We start from the raw sequence: 25,109 nt of genomic DNA on the forward strand, positions 1-25,109 counted from the left end.
TAGAAGTTTGTTTCTGAATCTTCCCTTTTCCTCCTGCCTCAAGCCATATAGAACAAAGAGGGAGGAAAAAAGAAAACCCACAGAAGTCCTATTTTCAGAGAAATTAAGACCAAAAAACCTAAAAAATATGTACATGTGGCCAAAAGCAACAGAGCAGATCCTGAGTGGGAAGCCATATGGCTGGGGTGGGGGATAAGGGGCACTGCAGAGGGGAACAGGAGGCCCACTCCAAGACGTCAGCAGCAAACACCCACTTGCACAAGAAGATGTTGGCTCCCTGAGTGGGGCCGGGCTGAGAGCACCGGGAGCATAGCTCAGAGGTGCAGGCACTCTGCTGGGTGACGCGGGAAGGGGAGGCTGGGACCACACCCAGGGACCCAGAGGCTGCTGATCTCTGAAAGAACTCCTCTCTCCAAGAGGAGGCGGACGCCTCAGAAAGAGGTGCATCCAGGGGCCAATGGAGCAAGTGGGGGACATCAGAATGGAGGGGAAGCCCTTCTACACCAGGCTAGGCTCTGAGAGGTAGCGGGGGGGGAAAAAAACAGCGCCTCAGGGCAGGACAGAGAGACAGGAGCTCTCTCCCTTCACAGCAATCCTGCCAGGAAAGTCAAACTCATTCCACTGAACAGCAAAAGAAAAGAGACAGCAACTACACAAAAGACCATAAAAAAGCTGTCAAAAAGAACAGCAAAACTCCCTACAAAGAAAATACAGCAGGAAAAAACGCTGCCACAAAGTGGATCAGGTGGAAATTATAACCCAAAATAGCGCCACAAATTTTTTTTAAAAAACTCAATGAGGCAATTGCAGTTTTAAAGGAAGATCATGAAAGAACTCATAGATGAGATGGTCAGATTATAGGCACTGGCGAAGAAAAAGTGAGAGGAACTCAGGAAAGAAGGAGAATGACAAATTCAGAAATGAAGACTGAGCGACAAGGAGCACGAGACAGATCAGACACACGGAAGCAGGAGACCCACCATCATGATCCATTGCAGCTGAAGTCGCTTGGGGTCGCTTAGGCCACACCCCCTCTTTCTGATGGTTTTAGCTCCTGGCTCCTGTATCAATTCTTGGTGATTTCAAGACACATCGATGGTCCTTCCACCATCCTGGCCTCAGGTCTTTGCAGACCTCTCCACTGATCTTCTCCTCCATCCTACCTTAGTCACACACTTCAAGATCATACCAAATGCCTTCTCATTACCTATAGCTGTAACTCCTCCAACATCTCAGTTTCATACACGCCACTTACAAATGACCACCTCCTGTATGTTCAGCTCCCTCCCACTGGTACCCTGACTCCACAAGCCTCTGGCCCACCAGGACCTACCACCTTTGGTCCCATGGCTTTGCCACTTCCCCCCATGTCTTCACTTGCCTCCTGACCCAGCATGAACTCCACCGTCAGTCATCGTGTTCACTCTCCTGCAGGTATCCTCAAGCCCCTCTCTCCATTCATCTTAACCACTTGACAGATCCCAAACTCTGGCTGCGCCCAACACCGTGCCTCCTCTATTAATGAACGTGCCATACATCATTTAACCAAACCTCTGTTAGTGGGCATTTTATCCTCAGATTGTATGTTGTAAAGCTGGGGAACTTACCATTTAGCTGCCTCCACAAATGAATCCTTCTGAGTGCGGGACAGATAGAGTGTGATGCTAACTATATGATACAGTTCTCATATCTCTGCTTCCACACTCCATTTATTTAAATGCTCAAAACCCTTGTTCGACTCACAGTAAAAGCCTGAGTCCCTACAATGGCTTACAAGGCCCCACCCAACCCAAGCCCAGCTCCTCCTCTCTCCTCCCTCTGTGCTCACTGGCCTCCTCACCACTCCTCTAATACCACAGGCATGCTCCCACCTCAGGGGCCTTGTACATGCCATTTCCCCATCTAGAACATTCTTTCCCCAGACACTGAAGGATGCACTCACTTCCTTTAGATATCTGTTCAACTATCCTCTCTTCTGTAAGGCCTAGCCTGGCTCCCCCGGTATCCCATTTACAAATGTAATCCCCTCCAAGGATACCAGACCCACAGTGTATGTTTTTTGTCATTGCTGCTTTTCATAACGCTTAACATCTCCTTCCAGTACACTATATAATTTACTTATTTTATGTCTGTGTTCTCTCACTAAAGGTTAACTCCATAAAGGAAGGTATCTTGTTTACTTTATTCACTGACATATCTCCAGCAGCCAGACAGGGCCTAGCACACCATACGTGCTTAATAAATCCTCATGGAATGAACGACTGCACATAGAAGCACAAGAAATGCCCTGGGACAACATGACACAAGACCCAAAAGCACAGTGGTCTGTGACTCAGATCGTCCCAGGTTCAGGTACCAGCCTCCCCACGCAACAGCTGCGCCAACAGAGCAAGTGGCTTAACACTCAAACCGAAATTTCCTCACCTGACAGGGCAGGCTGGAAGGCCAAAAATACAGATACAAAATCCCAATACAAGGCACAGAGGAAACAGTTAATAAAAGAGAGCTAAAAGATACTAACTTACAAACCTTCCAGAAAGAGATGTTTGAATAAGGCAGGGTGGACGGGCAATACTACACAGGTGAAATCACTGGCTGTGCGGGGCACCCCAACCAGCTCCTCCTGAGCCCCAGCAGCAAGGCAGCGCTCTGCGTAGTCACAAACAAGCGGCCGCGGCTGGATTTTTAGTTAAAGGCTTACACACTCCCCACCAGGAAAATGGCAGTCCACAGGCCTGCAGGAGGTCTTGCTGATGTCTGTGGGCATTCTCTTGGCCTTTAAATGGGATGAAGACCAAATTATCCAGAGAAGTAGGAGGCCATATTCAATATTGATAATATGCTACTGTAACGATCAATGGTTTCTTCTAATAATGACCGTGATATTGATACTCTAACAACAAGGAAGACTGGAAAAAATAAATGTACCAAGACTCACAGAACACTACTTTGGACAACCTTCAGGTTCTTTCAAATAAATTAATAAGCAAATCACTTAATACCTGCTTTAAGGAAAAAACTCATCTGGAATAAGTATAAAAGGCAATCAAAATATTACCAAAAATATTAATCAAATGTATTGCTCAGTAACTAGTGAAAAACAACAAAAAAAGAGTCAAAGAATGAAGACAACAATTGTCTAGACCATTACAGGAAACAAAAACTAAACCAGCCCAACCTAACTCCTGCTGTCCAGCTTGGACATCAGCACCGGGCAACTGAAATGTGCAGACAGGCAGCATCATCGGGTGGCTGAGCAGCTGTGACACAGTGAACCATGAACTCTATTTTAATGAAAGAGAAGTCACTCTGTAATACAGTTACTAAACATATTAAATATATTTACAGTGAAAAAATCTAGTAATTATAATAATTTCCAAATAGGGTGTGGAAACATAGATATGAGAATTTTCTCATATACTCAGCATCACACTCTATCGATATAGAACTCAGAAGGATTCATCTGTGGAGGCAGCATAAATGGTAAGTTCTCCGACTTTTAAACCTGGAATCTTTGGAAAAAATGTCCACTAACCGAGGTTAGTTAAATGATGTATGGCACATTCATATAACAGAAAATTATGCAGCCAATACAGAAGAGAGAAAAAGCAAGCAGCAAAACAATATGTAGAGTATGATCTCATTTTCATAAAAAAATGGAAGAATATAATTATGTGTAAATACTTCTGTAGCCATTCAGATTTATTACTAAACAAAAGAGTATGTAAACTGACTTTAAAGCTGTTTTCCTTATGTTGCCAATGAGTAGAAACACTGTAACAGGCAAGCCATGTTGGTATAAAAGCACTGAAAATTCAACTGATTTCACATTATTAGTCTTGGCTTACCTTTATAATCATTATCAGTAATGGCTTTAAAAAGAAGTAAATGTTATACTGAACGCATGTTTAATACAGGTATTTCTATATTTAACTATTCTTCTTATTAATGTGCTATTTAGCAAATGGAAACATCCTCTGGAATGCTGAGTTTTTCATTAAAGTCCCAAAAGTTAGTATTCTCTCATTCTACATCCTGTGATCAATAACATCTTCCCAAGCACAGCAATGCACATTCCTTTTTGAAATACACTAACTTACAACAAAGTGTAGAATCTCGGGGTTTAAAAGCAAACTTCAGCATCATCTGGGTTTCCCATAACTTTAAATCCCAGGGCAGCAGGCCAGGGGGCGCAAGGCTGTGTCAGTTTGTTGGGGCTGCCGCAGCGGAACCCCACAGACTGGGTGGCTGAACCAACAGAATTGGATCTTCTCACAGCTCCGGACGGAGGCTGCAAGTCTAAGGTCAAGGGGCCAACAGGGTGGGCTTTTCCTGAGGCTTCTCTCCTGGGCTTGGCCTCCTTCTTGCTGTGTCCCCATGTGGCTTTTTCCCTGTGCCTGTGCATTCCTGGTGTATCTTACTCTTCTTATATAGACAACAGTCCTACTGGATTAGGGCCCTACCCTGATGACCTCTTGTAACCTTAATTACCTCTTTAAAGGCCCTATCCCCAAATACAGTCAGATGGAGTGTTAGGGCTTCAACATGAATTCTGTAGGGGGGGGGGGGTGAGGGAGGGCATAATTCAGTCCACAACAAGGACCTTCACAGAGCTTACGTGAGGGGAAAGCGAAAAAAAGTTGTAATGAATAAATTAACATACCTGTCAAGTATGTTCAGTCTAAGCTCAAACACCTCTATGAGTGAGTAACCTAGGCCAGTCCACAGCATCCTCAGACAGCCATGCTGGAAGGACCACCCACGACCGTTCTAACTTCCTTCTGCTGGTCTCCTGTTGTACTCCTCAACGCCACACAGAATGAAAGACCCTCTTCCAGAGGAAGCCGCAATCCTAGCTGCCTGCTAGGTGAAGCGTCCCCAGAACTTTCAAAATGCTGAATGCATCAATGTATCATCATTTGATTTCTTTACTCTTCTCACTCCATCCTTCACTCTTAGTAACTGTTTCTCTTTAAAGACTGAGCTCACAGGCATGCAATGGGCCTTTCCTTTAAGACTCCTTTACATACTTGTTTCTTCTTCATTGACATAATTTTACATTGCAGTCAGGGTATCTGAGGGCTTCCCATTTTATTAAACTGTCTTCCTTCCTTCCAGTGTCACATCTTGGAATCACAACATTCTCTTTTCTGAAATTTTCTGCTCTAACCTTTGTCAACCAACAGTACAGCCTCTGGATGGAAAGCCCTCGAAGAACACAGTTATGCATAAAGACTGATCCCCAGCTAGAGAAGAGATGATAGAGTGGTTAAGGAAAAGAACGTTTGCACTTAGGAAAAAATATAAGGACAAAAGATGAAACACAAAAGAATCCACAAGCCAGCATCTGAATTACCAAATGAGTGAGGAGATGGCTGCCATAAGGTCAAAGGAGAGGAAAGAAATGAACATCTATCTAATGGCTACTACATTTCTAGGCACACTCACCTCTACTTTTCGAAAACAGAGAAACACTGAGTAACCCATGTGGGCTCACTCATTCCACTTTTACTAAGGGCCGACTCACCAGTACAGACAGAGCCGTGAACAAGACACTAAGCCCTTTCTCCCAGGGAACTGACATTTTAGTAGGGAATGCAGAAAAGAAGTAAATAATTTTAGCAGTTTAATTTACTGATAAGAGGCATTATAAAAACAAAACAAGTTAATGAGAAAAAGAATGAATGGAGGAAGCAAAATGGCCGGTCAGGGAAGACCTCTCTAAGGAAGTAAGCTTTGGGATGAGACCAAGAAACCAATCACATGAGGATCTGGGAAGCTGTTTGAAGCAGAAGACTAGCAAGTGCAAAGACCCTCAGGTAAGAATGAGCTCGACTGTTAGAGCAGCAGAAGGAAGCGCAACGCAGCTGGAATGCTGCAGCTGCAAGGGGGAGGGGGCAGGAGACGGCACTGGGGGCAGGGATGGGACCCCGGAGGATGCTGTGGGGCACGGCAGGGGTCTGTACTGGACTGTAAGTGCCACAGGAAACCACTGTAGAGTTTTCAGCCGTGGGATGATGACATGATATGACTCACAGTGTGAAAAGTCCACCCAGGACGGCACGTGGAGAACAGACTGTGGACAGGCAGGAAAGAGGCAGAGAGGACAATCTGGAGGCTGCAGTCACGCAAAGACACCATAGCAGCAGCTTGGACCTGGGTGGTGACAGCAGAGATGGAGAGAAATGGACAAAGGTGGCAGGTGGAACCAATAGGACTTGGACTGAGACTGACCTTGGGGGGTGAAGACTCATAGTCCTGGGGTTTGGGGTTGGGGGTACGGTAAGAAAGGTCACGTTCAGGGCAGAGGCATGCAGATGGTGCACAGCCAGGAGCAGCGGGTGCTACAGCTCCCTGGAGCACCCTGGAACCATATCCTCTGGTTTCAGTTCAGAAAACAGACAGAGTTCACTCACACTCGGTCATAAACAGCACTCACGTTCGGTCACGCAGGGAAAGTCACCAACGAGACGGGAAAGCTGTCGCTCTGTTAGAGCTCCCCCAGACAAGACACCACCTTCCACACTGTCTCTGTCCTATGTCAACACCTTAGGCAGGAAGAAAATCACAACCATGAAACTGAAGCACCTGAAGTTTTTCTCCTCAAGGGGAAAAAATCCAAGCAAATATTCTCAGATGTGTGAGGTTAGAAGTAGATATCCCAAACAGCATTTTAGGAGAGAGAGGGAAATCACACTCTCAACTCCTTTTACTCTACACACTGCCTTCACATCCACCAATGCCCACCCATGGACCACCTCAGAACAAAAGGAAACATCCTCAATTCCTGAGCTAAGACACAGTTCCAGGAAACTCATTAACTTCTGGCACTGCAGCTGTTTGCAAGCAAAACGTGCCCTGGCACCAAAAAAGAGAAGTGGGTGACATGCGCTTCCCTTTTGTGCAGTCATGCATTCAAACGCAAAAACAAGCGTCCCTCCACCAGACTCTCATTAAGAACGGTATTCATTCTCAAAAGTCACAAAGGGGCCCACCTGTTTATACAGACTTTATTTCATCTCAAAGTCCTAAGAACCTCATGGGGACAAGAGCACTGATCCTTCTTAAGGAACAAGGAAAGTACACACATGGAATGAGAAGCTAATTACAACACAGAGAAACCAGTAACATTCTTTCCAATTCTAAACAAGCCTGTGTTGAACTAACAGCTTTAATCTACCGGAGATAAATGATAAAAAAAAAAAGAAAAACCCGAAACAATGAAGATTCAACATAAACATTTTTCAGTCACCTTCTCTTAACCTTTATAACATGGGCTGTTCACACATTTTATGCCTCCCTAGAAAGTCCCGCCTTCCCAAATCTTCTGGGAAACACAGACACACAAGCCCACGTGATAAATTATGCATATTTTAGCAGATACCTTCTGCACTCATAAATTCATATTTATTTATAGCTTATGTTACCAATGGATTTATTTTGTTCATTTTCCAAAGGCTAACCTTTAGCCTCTATCTTCCTCTTTCAGATTATCCTTTAAAATAAATTCAAATGCCAGAACTCTCATTAGCACTGGTGGTAAGACTTACTGTAATATGTACATATGGGAAAATTTTATCTCAAGGACTACGTTTCACGGTCAGCTGTCATTTCTACTCATCAATTTTCTCCAACTCATAACTTAGTTAATTCTGACATGATTCACACCAGAATCTCTTGTGACTGCACCTCTCCCATCTCCTAATACTTAGAAATAATATGTAAAACTCTCAGTGGAACTTTAGCTGGTCTTGTGAATGACTGTTTCCATTATGAGATTTTAAAGTACACATTGCAGGTCCAGATATGGCAATTGGTCTCTTAATAACAAAGAAAATAATCCTGCATATGTTAGAACAGCTTGCAGGATTCTTTAAAATTTTGGTTAGAATTATATAGCCTGTTAAAGTTGGAAGAGGCCATAATCCAGCCCACAGAAAATATATATAAGAAAATCATATCCTGGAAAGTGAAACAGCTTACTCAAGGTCACACTGCCATTCAGATCTGATTTTGGGAAATGCACATGCACACATATATGGTTTGCCTAATTAGAAAACTTTTCCTATTGCCTCACTGATTTTCCTAACTCAGCGACGTTCTGAAAAGTCTGATTCTAAAAAGGGAATTGCAATATAAATCACAATGAGATACAACACTGGCTAAAATGGGTAAAATTTAAAAGACTGTAAATGCCAAACGTTGGCAAGGATTTGGAGCCATAAACTCTGATACACTGGCTGGTGGGAGGACAACCTGGTACAAGTACTTGAGGCAACTGTTTAGCTGTACCTACTCCACAGCTGGGCATATACATATCCTGTGACCCAGAAACCCAATTCTTAGGTGCACACATGCAACAAAAGAACGTACAAGAATGTTTAGAGAAGTGTTGTTCATAATAGTAAAAAAACAAAAACAAAGCAAAAATCCAGAAACACTCCAAATGTGCACCAACAGTAGGGAGAATAAACAGACTAGTAGGTGTGCATATGGAATAACATACAGCAATGAAAACAATGACCTAAACTGCATGCAACAACATGGATGAACTGCACAAACATAATGGCAGAAAGAAGTCCAACAGAAAACATGTTACCTGATCCTATGACAGTTAAAACAACTAGAACAATTAACCAGGCCACGGGTTATCTCTGGAGAGCACGGAGGGGCTGGAAGCATGGGGAGGGCTTCGCGGGGCTGTGATGTTCTACTTCTTGACACATGTCGTGCTGTGATAGATAACTCATTGAGCAATACATGCAAAATTGGTGTACTACTCAATTATACACTATACTCCTATTTTTTTTAAGTTTAAAAAAACCCTAATCTTTAATTATGTGATGGATTTCAATGTATTTATTCTGCTTCTTTCAAGGACATGAGTTCTCTGTGTGTCCTGAATACACTTGTCTATATGGTGTGTTTGTGCAAGGACGAATGGCCCCTGTGAAATATCCTGCTCTGGTTTACCGTATATAAAAAAAAGGCTCAGCTTTTTGAACCCACAGAGGCTTGCCCATCCTTGAACCATACATCACAGGCAGGAGTTTGTCTCAAGGAAAATACAGACAGATGATAAAGGGTCAATGGGTGGATATCTCATTTCCAGATACTGCTGATAAAAATGTTACTTTTGAGCATCTCGATCCAAAGCTTGAGAACTAAATCGGAGCATTTCTTTGAAGCATTAGGACCTTCTGGGGCTGGGATAACAAACAGTTTTATTTGCATGCTAATTCCAGTCTACTGGGAAGGACGGCCTGGAGCACTGGGTTGAGAAAGACTTGATGCCATGTTAGGGACAGTGACAGAGAACACTGTCTACACCACGGGCAAAGGATGGGGCTGTGGAGACACAAATACCCTGCTGACTGTGACAGAGTCAACAGAACACTCTCTCCCATGGGATAAAAATACGTTCTCAATCATTTCAAATGCTCCACAGATAAATTCCTAATAAAGTCTTAGTTTGTTATACCTGTTTATTACTCATTCTTAAAAAGTTACATTATTTTCATATAATTCTATGTCTAAGTATTTACGACACAAATATTTTATGTTTAATATAAATTACATGATTGCAATATGGTTTAAGTACTTCACTAGTAAAGCAAATCGGTAAGACTATAGACTATTTTTAACAAAAAGTTTAATGGAAAAAAACACACAAGTTTAAAAACATTTTGTTTCATCTATCCTATTCTTTGCAAAATGGAATTGTCAGAATATAATACTATTTTAGGGCCAGCCCCATGGCGGAGTGGTTAAGTTTACGTGCTCTGCTTCGGCGGCCCAGGGTTTCACCGGTTCGAATCCTGAGCGCAGAAATCGCACCGCTCATCAAACTATGCTGAGGTGACGTCCCACATGCCACGACTGGAAGGGCGCACAACTAAAAGTACCTAACTGTGTACCAGGGGGCTTTGGGGAAAAAAAGGAAAATTAAAATCTTAAAAAAAAAAAGAACCAAAAATCTTGTTGGTTGCTATTTTCTTTTTTTGTATAAACTAAACCATACAACTCAATATTTACAAATTTTCACTGACCTTAATCAAAACTAATATGGAAATGAACGCTGCCCACTGCAGTGCTCAGGAAGACCGGAGCTTAGCTGAACAGATGCTCATCTTCTAACCACGAGGGTGATACCTTACTCACAGCCATGTTCTCTTTAGATTTCTTTAAAACTAAATAATTTGTACTGACAAAAATTCAAAAGATGTAAATACCGTGTGAAGAGAAGCACCTAAATGTGGTGCAAAGTACCAGCTTATTCACTCATATCCAGTATTATTAGCATTACCGGATGGGAAAAAAGTGAACTGAAATTTCACACTTCTGTCTTTCACATCCACGTGATTTCCACGCAGCCCTCATCAGTAACACACACTGGTGGTAGGTTAGACTTATAACAATAAGTTACTCTGTCTAAATCATTTAGATATCGAATCTGAGAATCAGAAAAAACACATAGTGATGACATTCTACATTCACGACCCAGAATCTCAGATGAGTAGTTAACCTGCCACACAACTCTTCTCCACTTTCCCCGTATGTTCCATTCCCTCGACTGTCAGAACCACAGGTAGTCCATTTTCTCTCCTGTCTATTATGTTTCCGACAGCCTCCCCTTCTCTATCCGACGCCCTTGCCTCCTATTTTGTTTAAAAGTAGACCCACTCAGGAACTCTCCCATCTTCACCCACCACACCTACTGTCCGCACCACACTCGCCTCGACTCTGTACAGTGGATGAAGGACGAACCACTCACTAGCGATCCATTCCCCTTCCCCTCTGGCCTCCAAACACATTTTTTGCAACTATACTCTCACTAGAATCTCCCTTTGGTAGTGGAAAAATGCAAGCCCTTCTTTGACCCTCTCTACTTCTTGTAGAATCTGCTAGTTGCCTACTAAATATTGACACCTCCCTTCTCTCACAAATGGAGCATTCCCCAATTTTAGTGAGCACATTGCAGGGCAGCTCAAGGATGCTGTCAGCCTCCCTAGCAGCTGGGTGTGGCCATGTGACTGTGTCTAAATTCTGGTCAGTAACATAAGCAGAGATGACTGGGATTCCAGGCAGTCACTTTAAATGGAAGGGCTAGGTCCTCCTCCCTTTCTTCCTCCATCTACACTTGGAACGTGGATATGAAACCACTCTTTTCAAAGTCACCAGATTGCCAGATCCAATTCTGTGCTTTCATCTTAGTCCCTCGCGGCAGCATTAGACACAGAGGATGCCTCACTCATTCTTGAAACACTCTTGTTTTGATTGCTGGAAATCTACCACATTCTGATTTTCTTCTTACCCCACTGGGCACTCCTTCTCTGACTTTTTATGCTGTTTCTCCTTCCCTTCTTGACTTCATTTTTTAACGCTCCAGCCCTCTTCTCTTCACTCACTCCTTTGTGACTATTTTAGACTTATGGTATTAATACCATTTATACTCTGATGACACTGTGAACTCCAAATTCACATATCTAAATTAGATGTCTGACATCTCTACTTAGATGTTTAAAAGACATTTCAAAATTTACTTGGCCAAAAAAACCCTCCCCACTTCTTCTGAACTATGGTCCTTCCCACCTCAGTTCATCCTTACTACCACCCACTTGGTAGCTCAATGTGAAAACCACAGATTCATCCTGGCCTCCCCTCTTGGCTCTCATCCCACTCACATTCACCAGCAAGTCCTGCTGGCTCTGCATCCCCAGTATAGCCAGTGCTTCTCTTTGTCTCCAATGCTACCACCCTGGTGCAAGCCAGCATCTCCCTCATCAGACTCCCTTGATGGCCAATGTGTCCCCTTCTATTGCCCCAAAGTCTATCTTCTAAGCAGCGGCCAAAGTAATCTTTTCCAAGTGCAGATCTGGTTGTGTCTTCCCTGTCTCTTAGAATGAAATCTCAACACCCTAGACGGCTTCCAAGGCTCTAGATAACCTACTCGGCCTCCTCTCTCATTTCATCTCCTGCCACTCTTGCCTCAAGTGCTCTGTTTTAACAGCAGCTGCAGCCTCCACCTAAATGCTCTTTCCCAGTATTTTCTCACTACCAGCCCCTTCTCATCCTTGCACAGGGACCATCAAAGCGAAGGCAGCTTCTCCCCAAGTCACTTGTGCTCACATCACTCTCATTTTATTTTCTTCATAGGAAATTACGTTGTTGATTAATTTTTTCCTTTTTTTTTTTTTTTTGGTGAGAAGGATTGGCCCTGAGCTAATGTCTGTTGCCAATCCTCTTCTTTTTCCTTGAGGAAGATTGTCACTGAGCTAACATCTGTGCCCACCTTCCTCTATTTTGTATATGGGACGCCGCCACAGCACAGCTTGATAAACAGTGCTAGGGTCACGCCTGGGATCCGAACCTGCAAACCCCAGGCCACTGAAGCGAAGCATGCAAACTTAACCAGTACGCCACCAGACTGGCCCTTATTTTTTTTTTACCATCTGTTTCTCCTTACACTATAAACTACATGAGAACGTAGCCTTGTGGATCTGGTTTACTGCCATATCCCCAGGGTCTGGAACTGTGACTAGCAAGTAGACGCTCAGCAAATTATCTGATGAATGAATACAGACAGAATATCAAAATTAAAGTCACTTTATCTAAGCCATTATTCCAGTGTTTAATACTCTTACTAACAGACCTGACAAACATCTGACCACCACAAGTGGTCACTTAGGAACAAAGATCGCACTCCTGCTGAGGTACCCAACTCCATCCCTGACCAGCTTGGACGCTTCCAAAGCCGTTATTCCGTCTCAAGTTGACGTCCGATGACTGCAGCTCCTGTTCATTTGTGGAGGCCTTTACGATCACACAGAACACACGTCTCGTTTTACATAAGACAGTGCTTCAAACATCTGAAGGTGATGGCTGTACCCTCTCCTGACTGTCCCAGTCTTCCCAACAACTCGTCCCAAGGCACAGCTGGGGGTCTCACTGCCACCCTCCTACACATTCCAAGACTGCCCCGAACTGCAACGTATTCGCTTACTTAGCTATTGGCTATGCCGCAGATATGCAACACTTGCCCAATTTATCACTTCTCATCTGGCTGGACCAACAGATCTCTTTCTCAGGGAGCATGACCTGACTTAAGCTACCTCCTTCCTCCTTTCGTTTCAAGCTCACACTCAATCTCCAATCCACATCCTTTCGTACCACCAAGAGCCTACTGCTCCATAACCTGAGTGCATTACAGTCATTTCTCATCCTCTTCCCAGAACTCCTGACCCCATTTGGCTTTCCCAACACAGGATACCTGTCCTATTCCCTGTAGGAAGGCCTGCTGACCCCCTTTTTTTTGTATAAAGGTCCTGGTTTTCTACACATGTAAATTAAAATTCTAAATTCTTCTAATTTTCACACAGGCAGCCTGAGGCAGACCAGCACTATTCTAACCAGCAGCAAGGGGGCCATAAAATGAGGCCCTGCTGTGGCCACCATCAGAACAGATCTGAAGCTAGAAGAGCAAGGCAGAGCCAACACTGGTGCCCAGGGACAAACTGGAACACCCTTGCTGTACCCTCATGTACCATCCTTAACGCACCATTCCAGTAGCCCCTGCTGTGGACAACACGAAACCTCCACATCAGTCACTTCCTTGATCCTCTAAGCATAGCTGGAAAAAACAAGAACTACCCCAGATCAGAATAAGCATTATTTTCCAAAGCTGTTCATGGCGGCACCTTTTTACAACTATCTGTTCTCTGATTTTACTCCCTTTGCCTTCAAAACACACTGACATCTCAGTTAAATCTTCTAGGTAGAGTAGTAACTGTGGGGAAGTTAATGATTAGATAAGGAAACACAGTTTGGTCATCTGAAAACATTCTTTATTTCAGCAGTGTGCAAACACATTCAAGTGAAGGAGTAGCCTTAGCAAAGCAGGCTGGCGAATCAAACTCTATGATCTTGCTCTGAAAGAGCCCAGGTAATGGCAGAGGGCCCAGACACCGACAGCAAGATGACCAGAATGATCCCACTATGTGATTAGCTGTGACTGAGGAACAAAAAAACATCTATAGGCTCAAATCTACTACAGATTTTTTCCTGAGAACTAATAAGCATAAGCATTTTACAGGCCATGGTATTCTGTCTTTGACAGGTGGAGCAAAGGATAATTTGTGGGGAATCTGGTAGTTATCTTCTATATCTGCCCCCGTTAGATTAAAATGTCTCCTCCTTAGTTCTCCCTTGCTCCAGAATACTGTACCATGTATTTACCCTTTACAAAATTAACCTAAACCACATCCAGTCAGACTTTACTTTTAATAAACATACGTCCCATAAGCTCTTGGTAGTGTTCCTCAGTTCCAAACCTATGACATTTTGCCAACAGTCTCATTCGTCTTATTTAGAACCAGATCATTTTAAAGCAATTAAAAGTATCTATCCTTTCAAGTCTTTATCGCATTAATGAAATAATGCACATTACTTACTATACAGAAAACTGCAGTAAGTGTTATCTCTTCTAATATGTTTCTTATATTCATTCTAAAGAGTTCTAACCTTTATAAATCTCGTCTTGTGGGAATGTCCTCCCTCTTTCCATCACTAGAGTTGTCCTTTTATGCGCCTCCACCAAGTTCAGTTAAAAATTGAAAACAGGGACCAGCCTGGTGGCATAGTGGTTGAGTTCGTGTGTTCTGCTTTGGCAGCTCAGGGCTTGCTAGTTTGGATCCTGCAGACCTACACACCGCTTATCAAGCCATGCTGTGGCAGGCATCCCACATATAAAAAATGGAGGAAGACGAGCAGAGATGTTCGCTCAGGGCCACTCTTCCTCAGCAAGAAGAGGAGGATTGGCGGCGGATGTTAGCTCAGGGCTAAACTTTCTCAAAAAAACAAACTTGAAAACAAACAGTGAAGTCAATTTAAAACTCAACTCACAACATTGTGTGATCTTCTGGATGTTGGATGAGATTCGCTGGGCCAGCTGGGCGGGGTCACCACCTATTCCCGGAGTATAAGACATGGTGGACGAGCTTGTTCGCCAATTTCATCAGATGATGGTGGGCTGTGCAGTTTTCTAAGCAGTCACCTAAATAATATAAAAGAAAAGTCACATAATTGTACTTTAAAAGTTATTGGCTTACATTTTCCAAATTATCAACCTAGGAGGTTATAAGTACAAACCTGATTTACCTAACAGGGTTGAAATCTAGCAAAGGAACACATCAAATAGTAGAACTCTCATGTCTATCAAAAAAACTGAACTTTAAAGGACAGAGTTATGCTAAACTTGTTAAACAATTAAAATAAGACTCAAATTGTACATTCTCTTTCAGAACTTCTTTGATCTCTCTAAGGATGAGGTGTTAATTCCCTTTTCTGGGTATAATGTTAATTGTTTATATATTTTCTCCTTAACTCAACCGCGAGCAAATACATGGCAAGGCCCAGATGCTATTTATCTCTCTTTCTCCAACACTTAAAGTAATTTCTAGCACAGAATAGGTATCTAAATATTTATTAAATGGAATACAGACCCCAAGCTATCCCCAGAAACTTCATTATATTTAATTTAACACACACAGGAGCACCTCAGGAACATATGACTAATGAGTCCCAAATTTTAATGGGGAAGAAGGTCAAATTTGAGAGAGCAGAACCTATGAAAGAGAAAAAAAGGAATGACCTGTAAAATGTTCATCACACACACCTTCCTGACACAGCAAGAACAACTCCCGTCTGCCAGAAGCTGGTGCTTTATAAGATAGGAAGCAGACTGGTCCTGCTCCAGGAAGGAGGGAAGATGAAGTCCTTTTCTTCTTCACTCCACACCGCACCACTCAGGGTTTAGAAAGAAGGATGAAAAGGGGTGTCCCTGCGTCCAGGACCATGCACAGCAAAGATTTCAACTAATCCGACATCCTCTTCCCACTGAGCGTGCAGTGAATGTTGCAAAGGTATGGGCAGGGAATTTGTAAGCCAACTCTCTTCTAAGAGTCTGTGACATGCTCAGCACTCAACTGAGCACTTGGGAGTTGCAAGGAAACAAACAAAACATCAGACATAAAGGATCTGCTTAAATCAAGTTTGTCATTTAGGACAAAGGCTGAAATTAATAACGTGAAACAACAAAAGCAATACGAATCAGTAATAGGTCACACGCTGGGCGCAAGCGATAGGAGTTACAAAGGGGAAACAACATCACCCTCATCTACGAAGAATTCATGAAACAGAAATGTCAGATCTGGATACCTGGGTATGACTGGTCTAGAAAACAACAGAGGCGAAGACATGAAGCCCAGGACAGGGCAAACGCAGTGTGTCCTTTAGCACAGGAAGGGGGGTTCCTGGCCAGCCCCAGGTCAGATGACTCACGGCTAGGACAAGCAGGAGACAACATAGTAAGGGAAAGAGAAGGATGACCTGACATTGATCACACATCTGTGAAATGCAAAGCACTTCACACGGAATGTCTAATTTTCCCCTTTAAAGCACGGAGTAGCAAATAAACCTTGTTTTAATGATGAGCAAACTGTGGCTTACCAAGATTAAGTAACTGGAAAAGTAACCCAACCCACCCACCAGGTGGAGGTGGGATTCAGTCCCAGGGTTCTGGTTCCAAAGGTACCCCTGCTTGCTGCAAAACTAATGGCATAGAAGGGGCCAGGCCCTGGTAGCCACGTTTAGTTTGAACGTGTCGCAATAAGAAACCACTGGAGATTTCTGGTAGGGGAGAAGAGGCAACAAGGAAATGCGTGTCTTTGTTCTAAGGGTCAGTACTGGCAGGAAGTACAAGAGCTGAACTGTTGAGACAGGTGGAAAAGACCTGGCTCCATGCCTGAAATTCTGATGCATCGTGGAATGTGCCTGGCTACCTGGAATTCCTGGGAGCTTTCAGATGCTCTCCATTCTTTCATTGATCTACAGGTCCAGTTTATTCTGGGCCCTTTGGACCTCAGCAAGTCCTAGAGACAGACCCAAAACTAATTTCATGAATGGGTAAACTCAGACCTCAACTCAGACAGCTGAACGGCGGCAGCAAGGTGGCAGAAATAAACTTCCTTTCAGGTCACCCTGGACTTGGGCCTGCAGCCACCTGAAGAGCTGGGGCCTAGACAGAACAAGACTGGACCTGGGGATCCAATGAGACCAACACTATCTCAAACATCCTGCAAATCAGCAATCGGATCTCTAAACGCTGCATTTTTTTTTTTTTTTGAAGATTAGCCCTGAGCTAACTACTGCTACCTCCTCTTTTTGCTGAGGAAGACTGGCCCTGAGCTAACATCCATGCCCATCTTCCTCTACTTTACACGTGGGACACCTACCACAGCATGGCTTTTTGCCAAGCAGTGCCATGTCCGTACCCGGGATCCGAACCAGCGAACCCTGGGCCGTCGAGAAGCGTGTGAACTTAACCGCTACGCCACCCGGCCGGGCCCCCCTTTTTTTTTTCATCAAGAGTTTTACTAATTCACATACTATACAACTCACTTATTTAAAGTGTACAACCCAATGGTGTTTTAAAATATTCACAAAGTTGTGCCACCATTGCCACATCACTTTTAGAACATTTCATTATCCCCAAAATAAAGCCCATATGCATTAGCAGTCACTTCTTGTTTCTCTCTAACCTCCCCAGCTGTAGGCAACCACTAATGTACTGTCTGTCTTTTTGGGTTTGCCTGATCTGTACACATCATATCAATGGAATCATACAATCTGTGTTCTTTTGTGGCTGACTTCTTTCTCTTAGCACGTTTTCAAGGTCCATCCATGTAGGAGTATGCATCAATACTTCATTCCTTTTCATTGCCAAATTATATTCCACTGCATGGATAGAGTCAATCTTCTCCTGGCTCAATGGCATCTTTCTTCCTCCTTCCCCTCTATCAACCAGATTTCTAGAAAAACTGGCTCCCAGCCAACGCAAAGACATTGAATGAGGAAATGTTCCTTTCTCTTATTTATGTACTCTCTTAGGAGGACTCCTCCATCCACATACATAAATATACCTATACACAAATGAGTCTCACACCCAAGTCACACTCAACTCTCTTTAGTGTCTATGTGTCTTCAAAACTACAGGAACCTGCCAACTGCCTTCTCAGCTGCCAATGGACCTGGTAACAGGAAATCTCCACTTTGGGCAAGACACTTAGCACGGAGGCCTGCTGCCAGGATCAAAATGAGATAACCCATGTCCAGGGACGAAGAGCTTTTCCATTGTGCAGAGGAAAGGTACCATCTGCTCTTGTATCTGCAGGGGCAGCATCAACAGACAATGACAACTTGCTTGCATAGAGCAACCACAAAACCACGTTATTCCCCAAGGCCTACTCTCTCCCCAAGACAGGAGATACAAGTCAATCACTGAGTCCTGTCACCTCGAGCTTGGTATTTCGGCATTTCCCTTAACTCTCAAAACTCACGCCAGCCTAGGCCAAGCCTTCTCACCATTTCCTTTTCAGGCCCCCCTTTTCCCTCTTCAGAGAATCAACCAATTAGCTACAAACACTACCACTTTCCTCATCCCTTTACTCAGGCAACTAAATTTGGGAAAGTTCCTGTTGGTGACATAATTAGGTTTCACACATCCTAAGAGCTGCTGCCGTTGGCGTGGTGAGAATTTCCTTAGAGAAAGGGCACAGCCGTGTTCACCTCAGCTCAGCATCGACTGACGAACGAAAAGAAATTTGCCAACGATGGAAAAGAAAGATACATAAAAACTCAACAACATTAACAATGGCTAACTTACTATTTCCTAAGCATTGGCTTTAGGACTTTTACACCTTTTTCTCAGCTGATTCTTACAACAAGCCTATGAGGTAGGTACAACTATTATTCCGATTTTTCATATAAAGACACAGACATAATGAGAAGAAGTAATTTGCTAAATGTAAGAAAAAAGCTAAAATTTGAAACTATATCTTAGAGCCCATATTTTCAAAACACTAAACCATGTTGCCTCCCTCTGCAACAAAATCAAGGACACGTGAGCCCACTCAATTAGAAAAAACAAATTTACCACCTTTCTGCAGACCCCATATGAAGTTTTGCTAAGCCCACTCTTAAGATGGGGAAACAGGCTTGGGATAAGTACCTGCGTGGATCAAGGTAACACAGCTGAAAAGTTTACTCCTTTTCTCTCTTATTCTGCTAGCAGTGGTATGTAAGGACAACAGTGGCTGGCTCTTCTGATGATGAGATATGAGAAATAAAGGAGCCAAATGATGAACTTTACTGTAAAAAAATATATATACACGGATAGACAGACACATAGCTAACTATAAATTGACTTAAAAGTTTATCTTTGTGTACAGGCTTAATCAACCAAGTTATTCTGGTGTCTGCTTCCCACATCGGTGTCCAGCACCTGGCCCAGAGCTAATATGCACTAAAGTTCTCTTGCTGAATACTTCTGAAAGCCAATTCAGAATTCCTAGTTTTACTGCTCAGAATAACAGTAACTCATTATCTGTACTGCACTATCACGTGTTCAAATATCACATGTATGGCCAGTGACTTGGACAGCTCACGCATAGACCATTACCACCACAGCAGAAAGTTCTACTAAACAGTGCTCATCTAAACATTTCAATAATTGTGTTCCTATTAGGATATATCAACCCCATAAAGACAAAGGAGGACAGAGAGGATCAAAGTGCAAGACAGTCCTCTGTCGGTGTCTGCAGAAGAATGGTACCAAGATCTGGGGATGCTCAAGTCCCTTATATAAAATAGCACAGTATTTACACATAACCTACACACATCCTCCCATATACCTTAAAATAGCTCTAAATTACCTATAATACCTAGTACAATATAAATGCTATGTAAATAGTTGTTATACTGTAACCTTTAGGGAATAATGACAAGAAAAAAAAGTCTGTACATGTTCACTACAGATGTAAACATCGTAGGCCTTTAGATTCACTGTTGGTTGAACCTGCAAATGTGGAACCATGGATATGAAGGGCCAACTATACTCATAACGAGCATCTTCTCAAGACTGTTTCTAAAGAGAACAAATGAAAGAACAAAGGAAATTTTAACATGGAATCTTGAGTGTCAAACACCACTTCCAGTTACTACCGGACATGTGCAGAATCTTTAAGAGTCCCATGAAGCATAAACCTCATGCTCTATAAATCTAGCATGGACAAAACAATAGAAACAGTCTTAATGGTGAGCAGCACCATAAAGCACTAGACTTCCCTCCACGCCGTGCTCCAAAATGTTAGGTTCCCAGAGGGGTAGGGGTTTTTTTTCCTCTGTTTTGTGGACTCTCTATTCTTAGTACCTGGCTATATAACAGGTGCTTAACAAATATTTGTAGAATGAATGAATAAATGTACCTATTTCCTAAGAACACACACCTAGTGTGAGGGTAAATATGACCATTTCTAAGACACTGAATTCCAGTGCCTTCTTTCAGATCTTGGATGTTCCAGGCCTACTGCTGCCTTGGGACTTTGCTGGGTGCCATTTCCTATGCCGAGAATGCTCCTCCCATGATTTTCGAGACAGGCTCCTTTTTCCCAGCAAGCTCTCATCACAGGCTAGAGAAGCTCTCTGGGACCACTCCCATGTGAAGTGAGAGGTCACCAACCCTGCCACTCTCTGTTGCTCTGTCTAGCTTACTGCATCATAGTGCTAATCACCACTTACAATGACCCAGTTAGGATACAGTTTATTATCTATCTCTACCTCTGGAAAATAAACATGAGAGAGAGAACCTTGTCACCTTGTGGAATCCACAGATGTTCCATGAATGTCAGCGCCATCGCTCTACAGACATGAGCATTCTCTATGAACTACACTAACGGCACTCTTTAGCTCAGCTCCTCCATCCATTAACCTATTATACTATTTGGGTTTAGTTCACAATACCAAGGATTTTTCACCCTTTCACATAGTAAACGTTCAAATTAAATGGAATCACGGGCAAACTTTACTCAGACTTACTGCAGGTGTTTTATAGAATTTATTTTTCAAACACCAGCACGTGGCTCAAGTTTGGGATCATAACCAAAATTAGGATGGACCTTGTTATTGGGAGCAGATGCAACACACTTGAAGAAAAATTACATAGATGTTAATGAGTTAATACACTATCGTATTAACTTTCACAGAAACTTTTAAAGTAGACTATAATTCTTAGTCACAAGTCAGACGAACTTCTCAAAGTGGCCTGCAAAGCAGAGGCTTGTCCACATCACGAGACACAGTTTAACACCGCTATCAGTTATTGCTCGGGCCACCCCCCAGAAACGCCCAGCTACAATATTACCAAACAGCGCAGCATTTCCTCATTCCTCGTCCAGATTCCGCGCAAGTTTTACATTATACATATGTATAGTCCGAATACTTTGATCTGAATTAAACAAAAAGGAATGTATGTATATAAGAGCCAAGCAAATCTAAGAAACCCGATAGAAAAAAATACAGCATCTGACCCAATGCTTTTTTTCTCTTTTGGTCTGAGTTTAAAGAAAGTAACAACCTAAAAAACAAGGGGGGAGGGGGCGCCTGGAAACATTTTATGTATTTTTAAAGGTCCTTAGGTAAACCCATAATGAGACGGACTGAGATCAAAGAAAGTTGGCGCGTTGTCACAGCCATCAGGCCGATGGGGAAACGACGCCAGGGCGCCCCGGGACGCAGGCGCGCGCCCCCGCCCGCAGCCCGCATTTTCGGTTCCCCGAGCCGCGCCGGGAGGAGGACGCGTCTCCGCCGGGACTCGGAAAGAGGAAGAGCTCAGCTGGCGCCCCGCGCCCGGCGCCAGCTGGATCCGGAGCTGCCAGAGCGGCCCGGCCGCCGGCCCCACCCGGAGCGCGCGGCCCGCGGGGCAGGCGGGAGGCCGGGCCCTGCTGACCGCGCCGGCCCGGGCCGTGGGCCGTGGGGCGCGGTGCGCTCCCGAGCCGGGGCAGCGCCCGCCGCCGCCGCCGCCGCCGCCGCCGCCGCCGCCTCCCCAGCGCCCGCCGCACAGCGCAGGGCGGCGGCCACCTGACCACGCGCAGCGACACGGAGGCGCGGCAGCCGCGGGGCCACGCGCCCCTGGGCGCAGCGTCCCCCGCCCCTGGCCCCTCTTACCCCGACCTCCTCGGCCGCCGCCACCTCCTCCTCCTCCGGCCGCGGGACCCTCGGCCCCACCGCCCGCAAACACCGCTCTGAGCTGATGGGCGGTGGCGTCCGGACGCCCACTGCGCATGCCCGCGGTACGGCCTGGGAAGGAGGCGGGCTCGCTCCCCTCCCATTGGCCCGCGGAGCTGAATGACAGCGGCCCTGTCCCGCCCCTTCGGGCTCTAAGCTGAGGAATGGCGGTTGGGGGGGACCAGCAAAATTGCCGAGGGGTGTTTGAGGCGTGGCACGCAGATGGTGAACGCCTCGGCCTGCGTGCGAAAAACGAGAGGAGGGAACGGAGGGGGGCCGTCGTCTGTATCCAGGGGTGCCCTCCTGCCTAGCCTCGAGTCTTCGGCCCGCCGCATCAGCTCGTGCCTCCTGTTTGCTAACCCTCGGCTCTGCAGGAGAGTATTCGCGGGTCCATTAACAAGTGCGAACGCAAATGCGCAATGCCAGCAGGAACAATGCAGGCATCAGGGAAGTCACCTCCGTGTGCTCACTTGGTAGACAAGTTTTCATGGCACATACAGGTCATCCTTGAAGGACAGGGCGCAGTTTTCACGGGGTTTGAAGAGAGCAGAGAATGTTCTCGTAATAAATACAGTATTCAAACAGAATGTAAGTGTTAAAACAGCATCAGTTGCTTCAGGTGAAAGAAATGCCTCACCAAATGAATTAGAAGATAGATTGGCTTGGCTTCTGCCGGTATTAAGGCAACACTGTTTTCTGAAAGGATCATCAGGGCATCAAAAGGCCGGATGCACTTAGAAGAAAAAACAAGAGTATTTTGAATTGAGCGAATTCTAGGTTGTTTGGAATTATACATACATATGTACATAAAAGTAAGGTCGGCCAGGGATAAGAAACACAAGGGTCATTCAATTTTTCATTTTTCTACTTTTAACAGATAAATGGGAACAAGAAATATTTCTTTCTCATCTTTACTGAAGAAAACTACAGTGCAAGTGTGATAAAAAGCAGCAACTTATACTCTGCCTCTGTGAAGAGGGGGTGATGGAGTGAGGTGGGCATATTGGCCAAGCAGAAGGCACACACCCCATCTGAAGGGGCAGCGTGATTCACCTAGAGCCAATTGTAGACTTTTAGGAATACTGGCCCAATACACAGTAGTCAAATTTTCTACTTTGTCAAGATACACTGGAAATTCAGATTTTCATGTGAAATTTCTCCTTTCTTCAGTATTCTTAAATTTGTATAATATATTCTGTGATCAGACAAAATATGTGTTTCAACCTCTATAAAAGGCAATAGTGTCAACCACAGAGTATGAAAGCTGGGGAGGCCCTTATGGAAATCTAGCTCTACTTCCTCGTTTCACAGATTAAAGAAACTAAAACCCAAAGAAACTTCATCAAAATCACATAGGTAATTATAAGCAACACATGTCCAGATGACCTAATTCGGAATCTTGAGATCTTCCTACCATGTCACTCATTCGGCAGCTGTTCATGGAAAATCTGTCATACATCAGGTATTGTGCCAGGCGCTGCAGGTATCAAGATGGGTAGGGTATAGTGTTTTCCCTCAAGGAGCTCCAGAAGTGATCCTTGCCACGACACTATAAGAGGAGCTGTGATAAAGATTTGTACGCAGCACAGTGGCAACCCAGAGATGCTGACGCCTTACTGTGGGGTCAGGGACCATTCCAAAGGGGAAGTGTACACAGAATCTTGAAAGATGTGTAAAGGTTCACTGGGAAGACAAGATGGGAAAGGACATTTCAGGCAAAAAAAGAAGCACATAAAAATTTATAAAATCATAGGCAAGTGCAAACTCTTAGGGATCTCTATATAAGTTTACTTAGATAGAGCATAGCCAGTGGATTGGCAGGGTATGAGACTGGAAAGGCAAATGGAGTTCATATAACAAAAAGCCTCTATATCACGTTAGATGAGTATCTAATAAGAGTTAAACCATTAAAGAATTTTAAGCAGAGGTGTGATGTGTTGGTAATTCCATGCTATGAAGAAAACTCTGAGAAGTGAGGGAAATTAAAAAGAAAGAACACTGAGACTAGAGGGTGGGAGGGTGAGAAGGAGGGAGAGAGAGGTTGCAGCCACTAAGGAGGCTGTTGCAATAGTAGCATCCCCCATCAAGAATCTCCCCAATATCCGAGATGTTGAAGGACTAACTAAAGCAAATACATTGGAGAAAAAGAGGTGAGGACAGCTTTGAGAAATATTTAGGAAGACTTGGAAATCAAATAGGTATGGAGAATGAAAGAGATGACTCACTCTTAGGACATGTGAAACTGAGCTGAACATGCTGTAGCTAACTGGGCTCGGAGGTTGCTAATAAAGCAATTGCAGTTTGAAGGTGGAGGTGGTCAAATGAGGGAGCAAAGTGACATTAAGTTGAGCTTTGGACGTGTTGTCTTTAAGATCCTGGGGAAGGGAGATCCAGTTTGAGATGCTCAATGCCCTACAGGTACTTGAAAATGTGAGCTAGTGTTCAGGATAGAGCTCTGGTTGGAACCCTGGGAACAGATGAGCTCACTAACTCTAAGGATGGAATGTCATGGACTTTCTGTGTTTAAGGGAGGGCAGAGAAAGAGAAACTCTGGAAAGGTTTAATCAGAGAGATAGGTAGTAAATCAGGAAAAGGTGAACTAGAGAATGAGGGATAACACTTCCAAAAGAAGGCGTGGTCTATGATATCACATGTCACGGAAAGTTCAAGTAAGTTTACAACTGAAAGTTGTGTGTTGGACTTGAGAACTAAGAAGTGGTTGGCGAATTTAGGAAGAGGGATTTCCATCAATCCAAGAACTATCATGCAAAGAACTTACATCTACATAAGGTCTGCTGCACTTTCCAAACATCCTTCCCTGTTACCTTTGCTAGAACCCTGGGCTGTGGGAGGGGAAGTCACCTGCACTGCAGTAGAGCCTGAGGCTAGGTACCTCTCAGGTTATCCTGCTGGTTATTGACCGAACTGGGACCAAACCTCAGCTCTGAATCCTCCTCCTGGGCTCTTTCTTATTTCTCAAGGTTTAAAAT

At 44.1% G+C, this 25,109-nt stretch overlaps 1 protein-coding gene across 11 annotated transcripts in view; it reads right to left on the reverse strand.

Annotated features, from left to right (window-relative positions):
* STX7 (syntaxin 7) overlaps positions 1–22,210 on the reverse strand; it is a 65,205-nt gene extending 42,995 nt beyond the window's left edge. For 10 of the 11 annotated variants that reach the window (XR_011497856.1, XR_011497862.1, XR_011497861.1 and 7 more), the window contains exons 1-2: positions 22,060–22,198; positions 14,902–15,052 (exon numbers count right to left, since the gene is read on the reverse strand). Coding sequence is in view for 2 of the 11 variants with exons in the window: in XM_070496624.1 (XP_070352725.1) it covers positions 14,902–14,986 (85 nt within the window). In the remaining 9 variants the exon portion in view is untranslated. Of the gene's footprint in view, positions 1–14,901; positions 15,053–22,059 lie in introns of all 11 variants that reach the window. The other variant, XM_014828893.3, reaches the window with a different exon arrangement.
* Positions 22,211–25,109: the final 2,899 nt, after the last annotated feature.

The sequence above is a fragment of the Equus asinus genome, chromosome 24 (assembly GCF_041296235.1).
Source record: "Equus asinus isolate D_3611 breed Donkey chromosome 24, EquAss-T2T_v2, whole genome shotgun sequence".
Classification (NCBI taxonomy): Eukaryota; Metazoa; Chordata; class Mammalia; order Perissodactyla; family Equidae; genus Equus; species Equus asinus.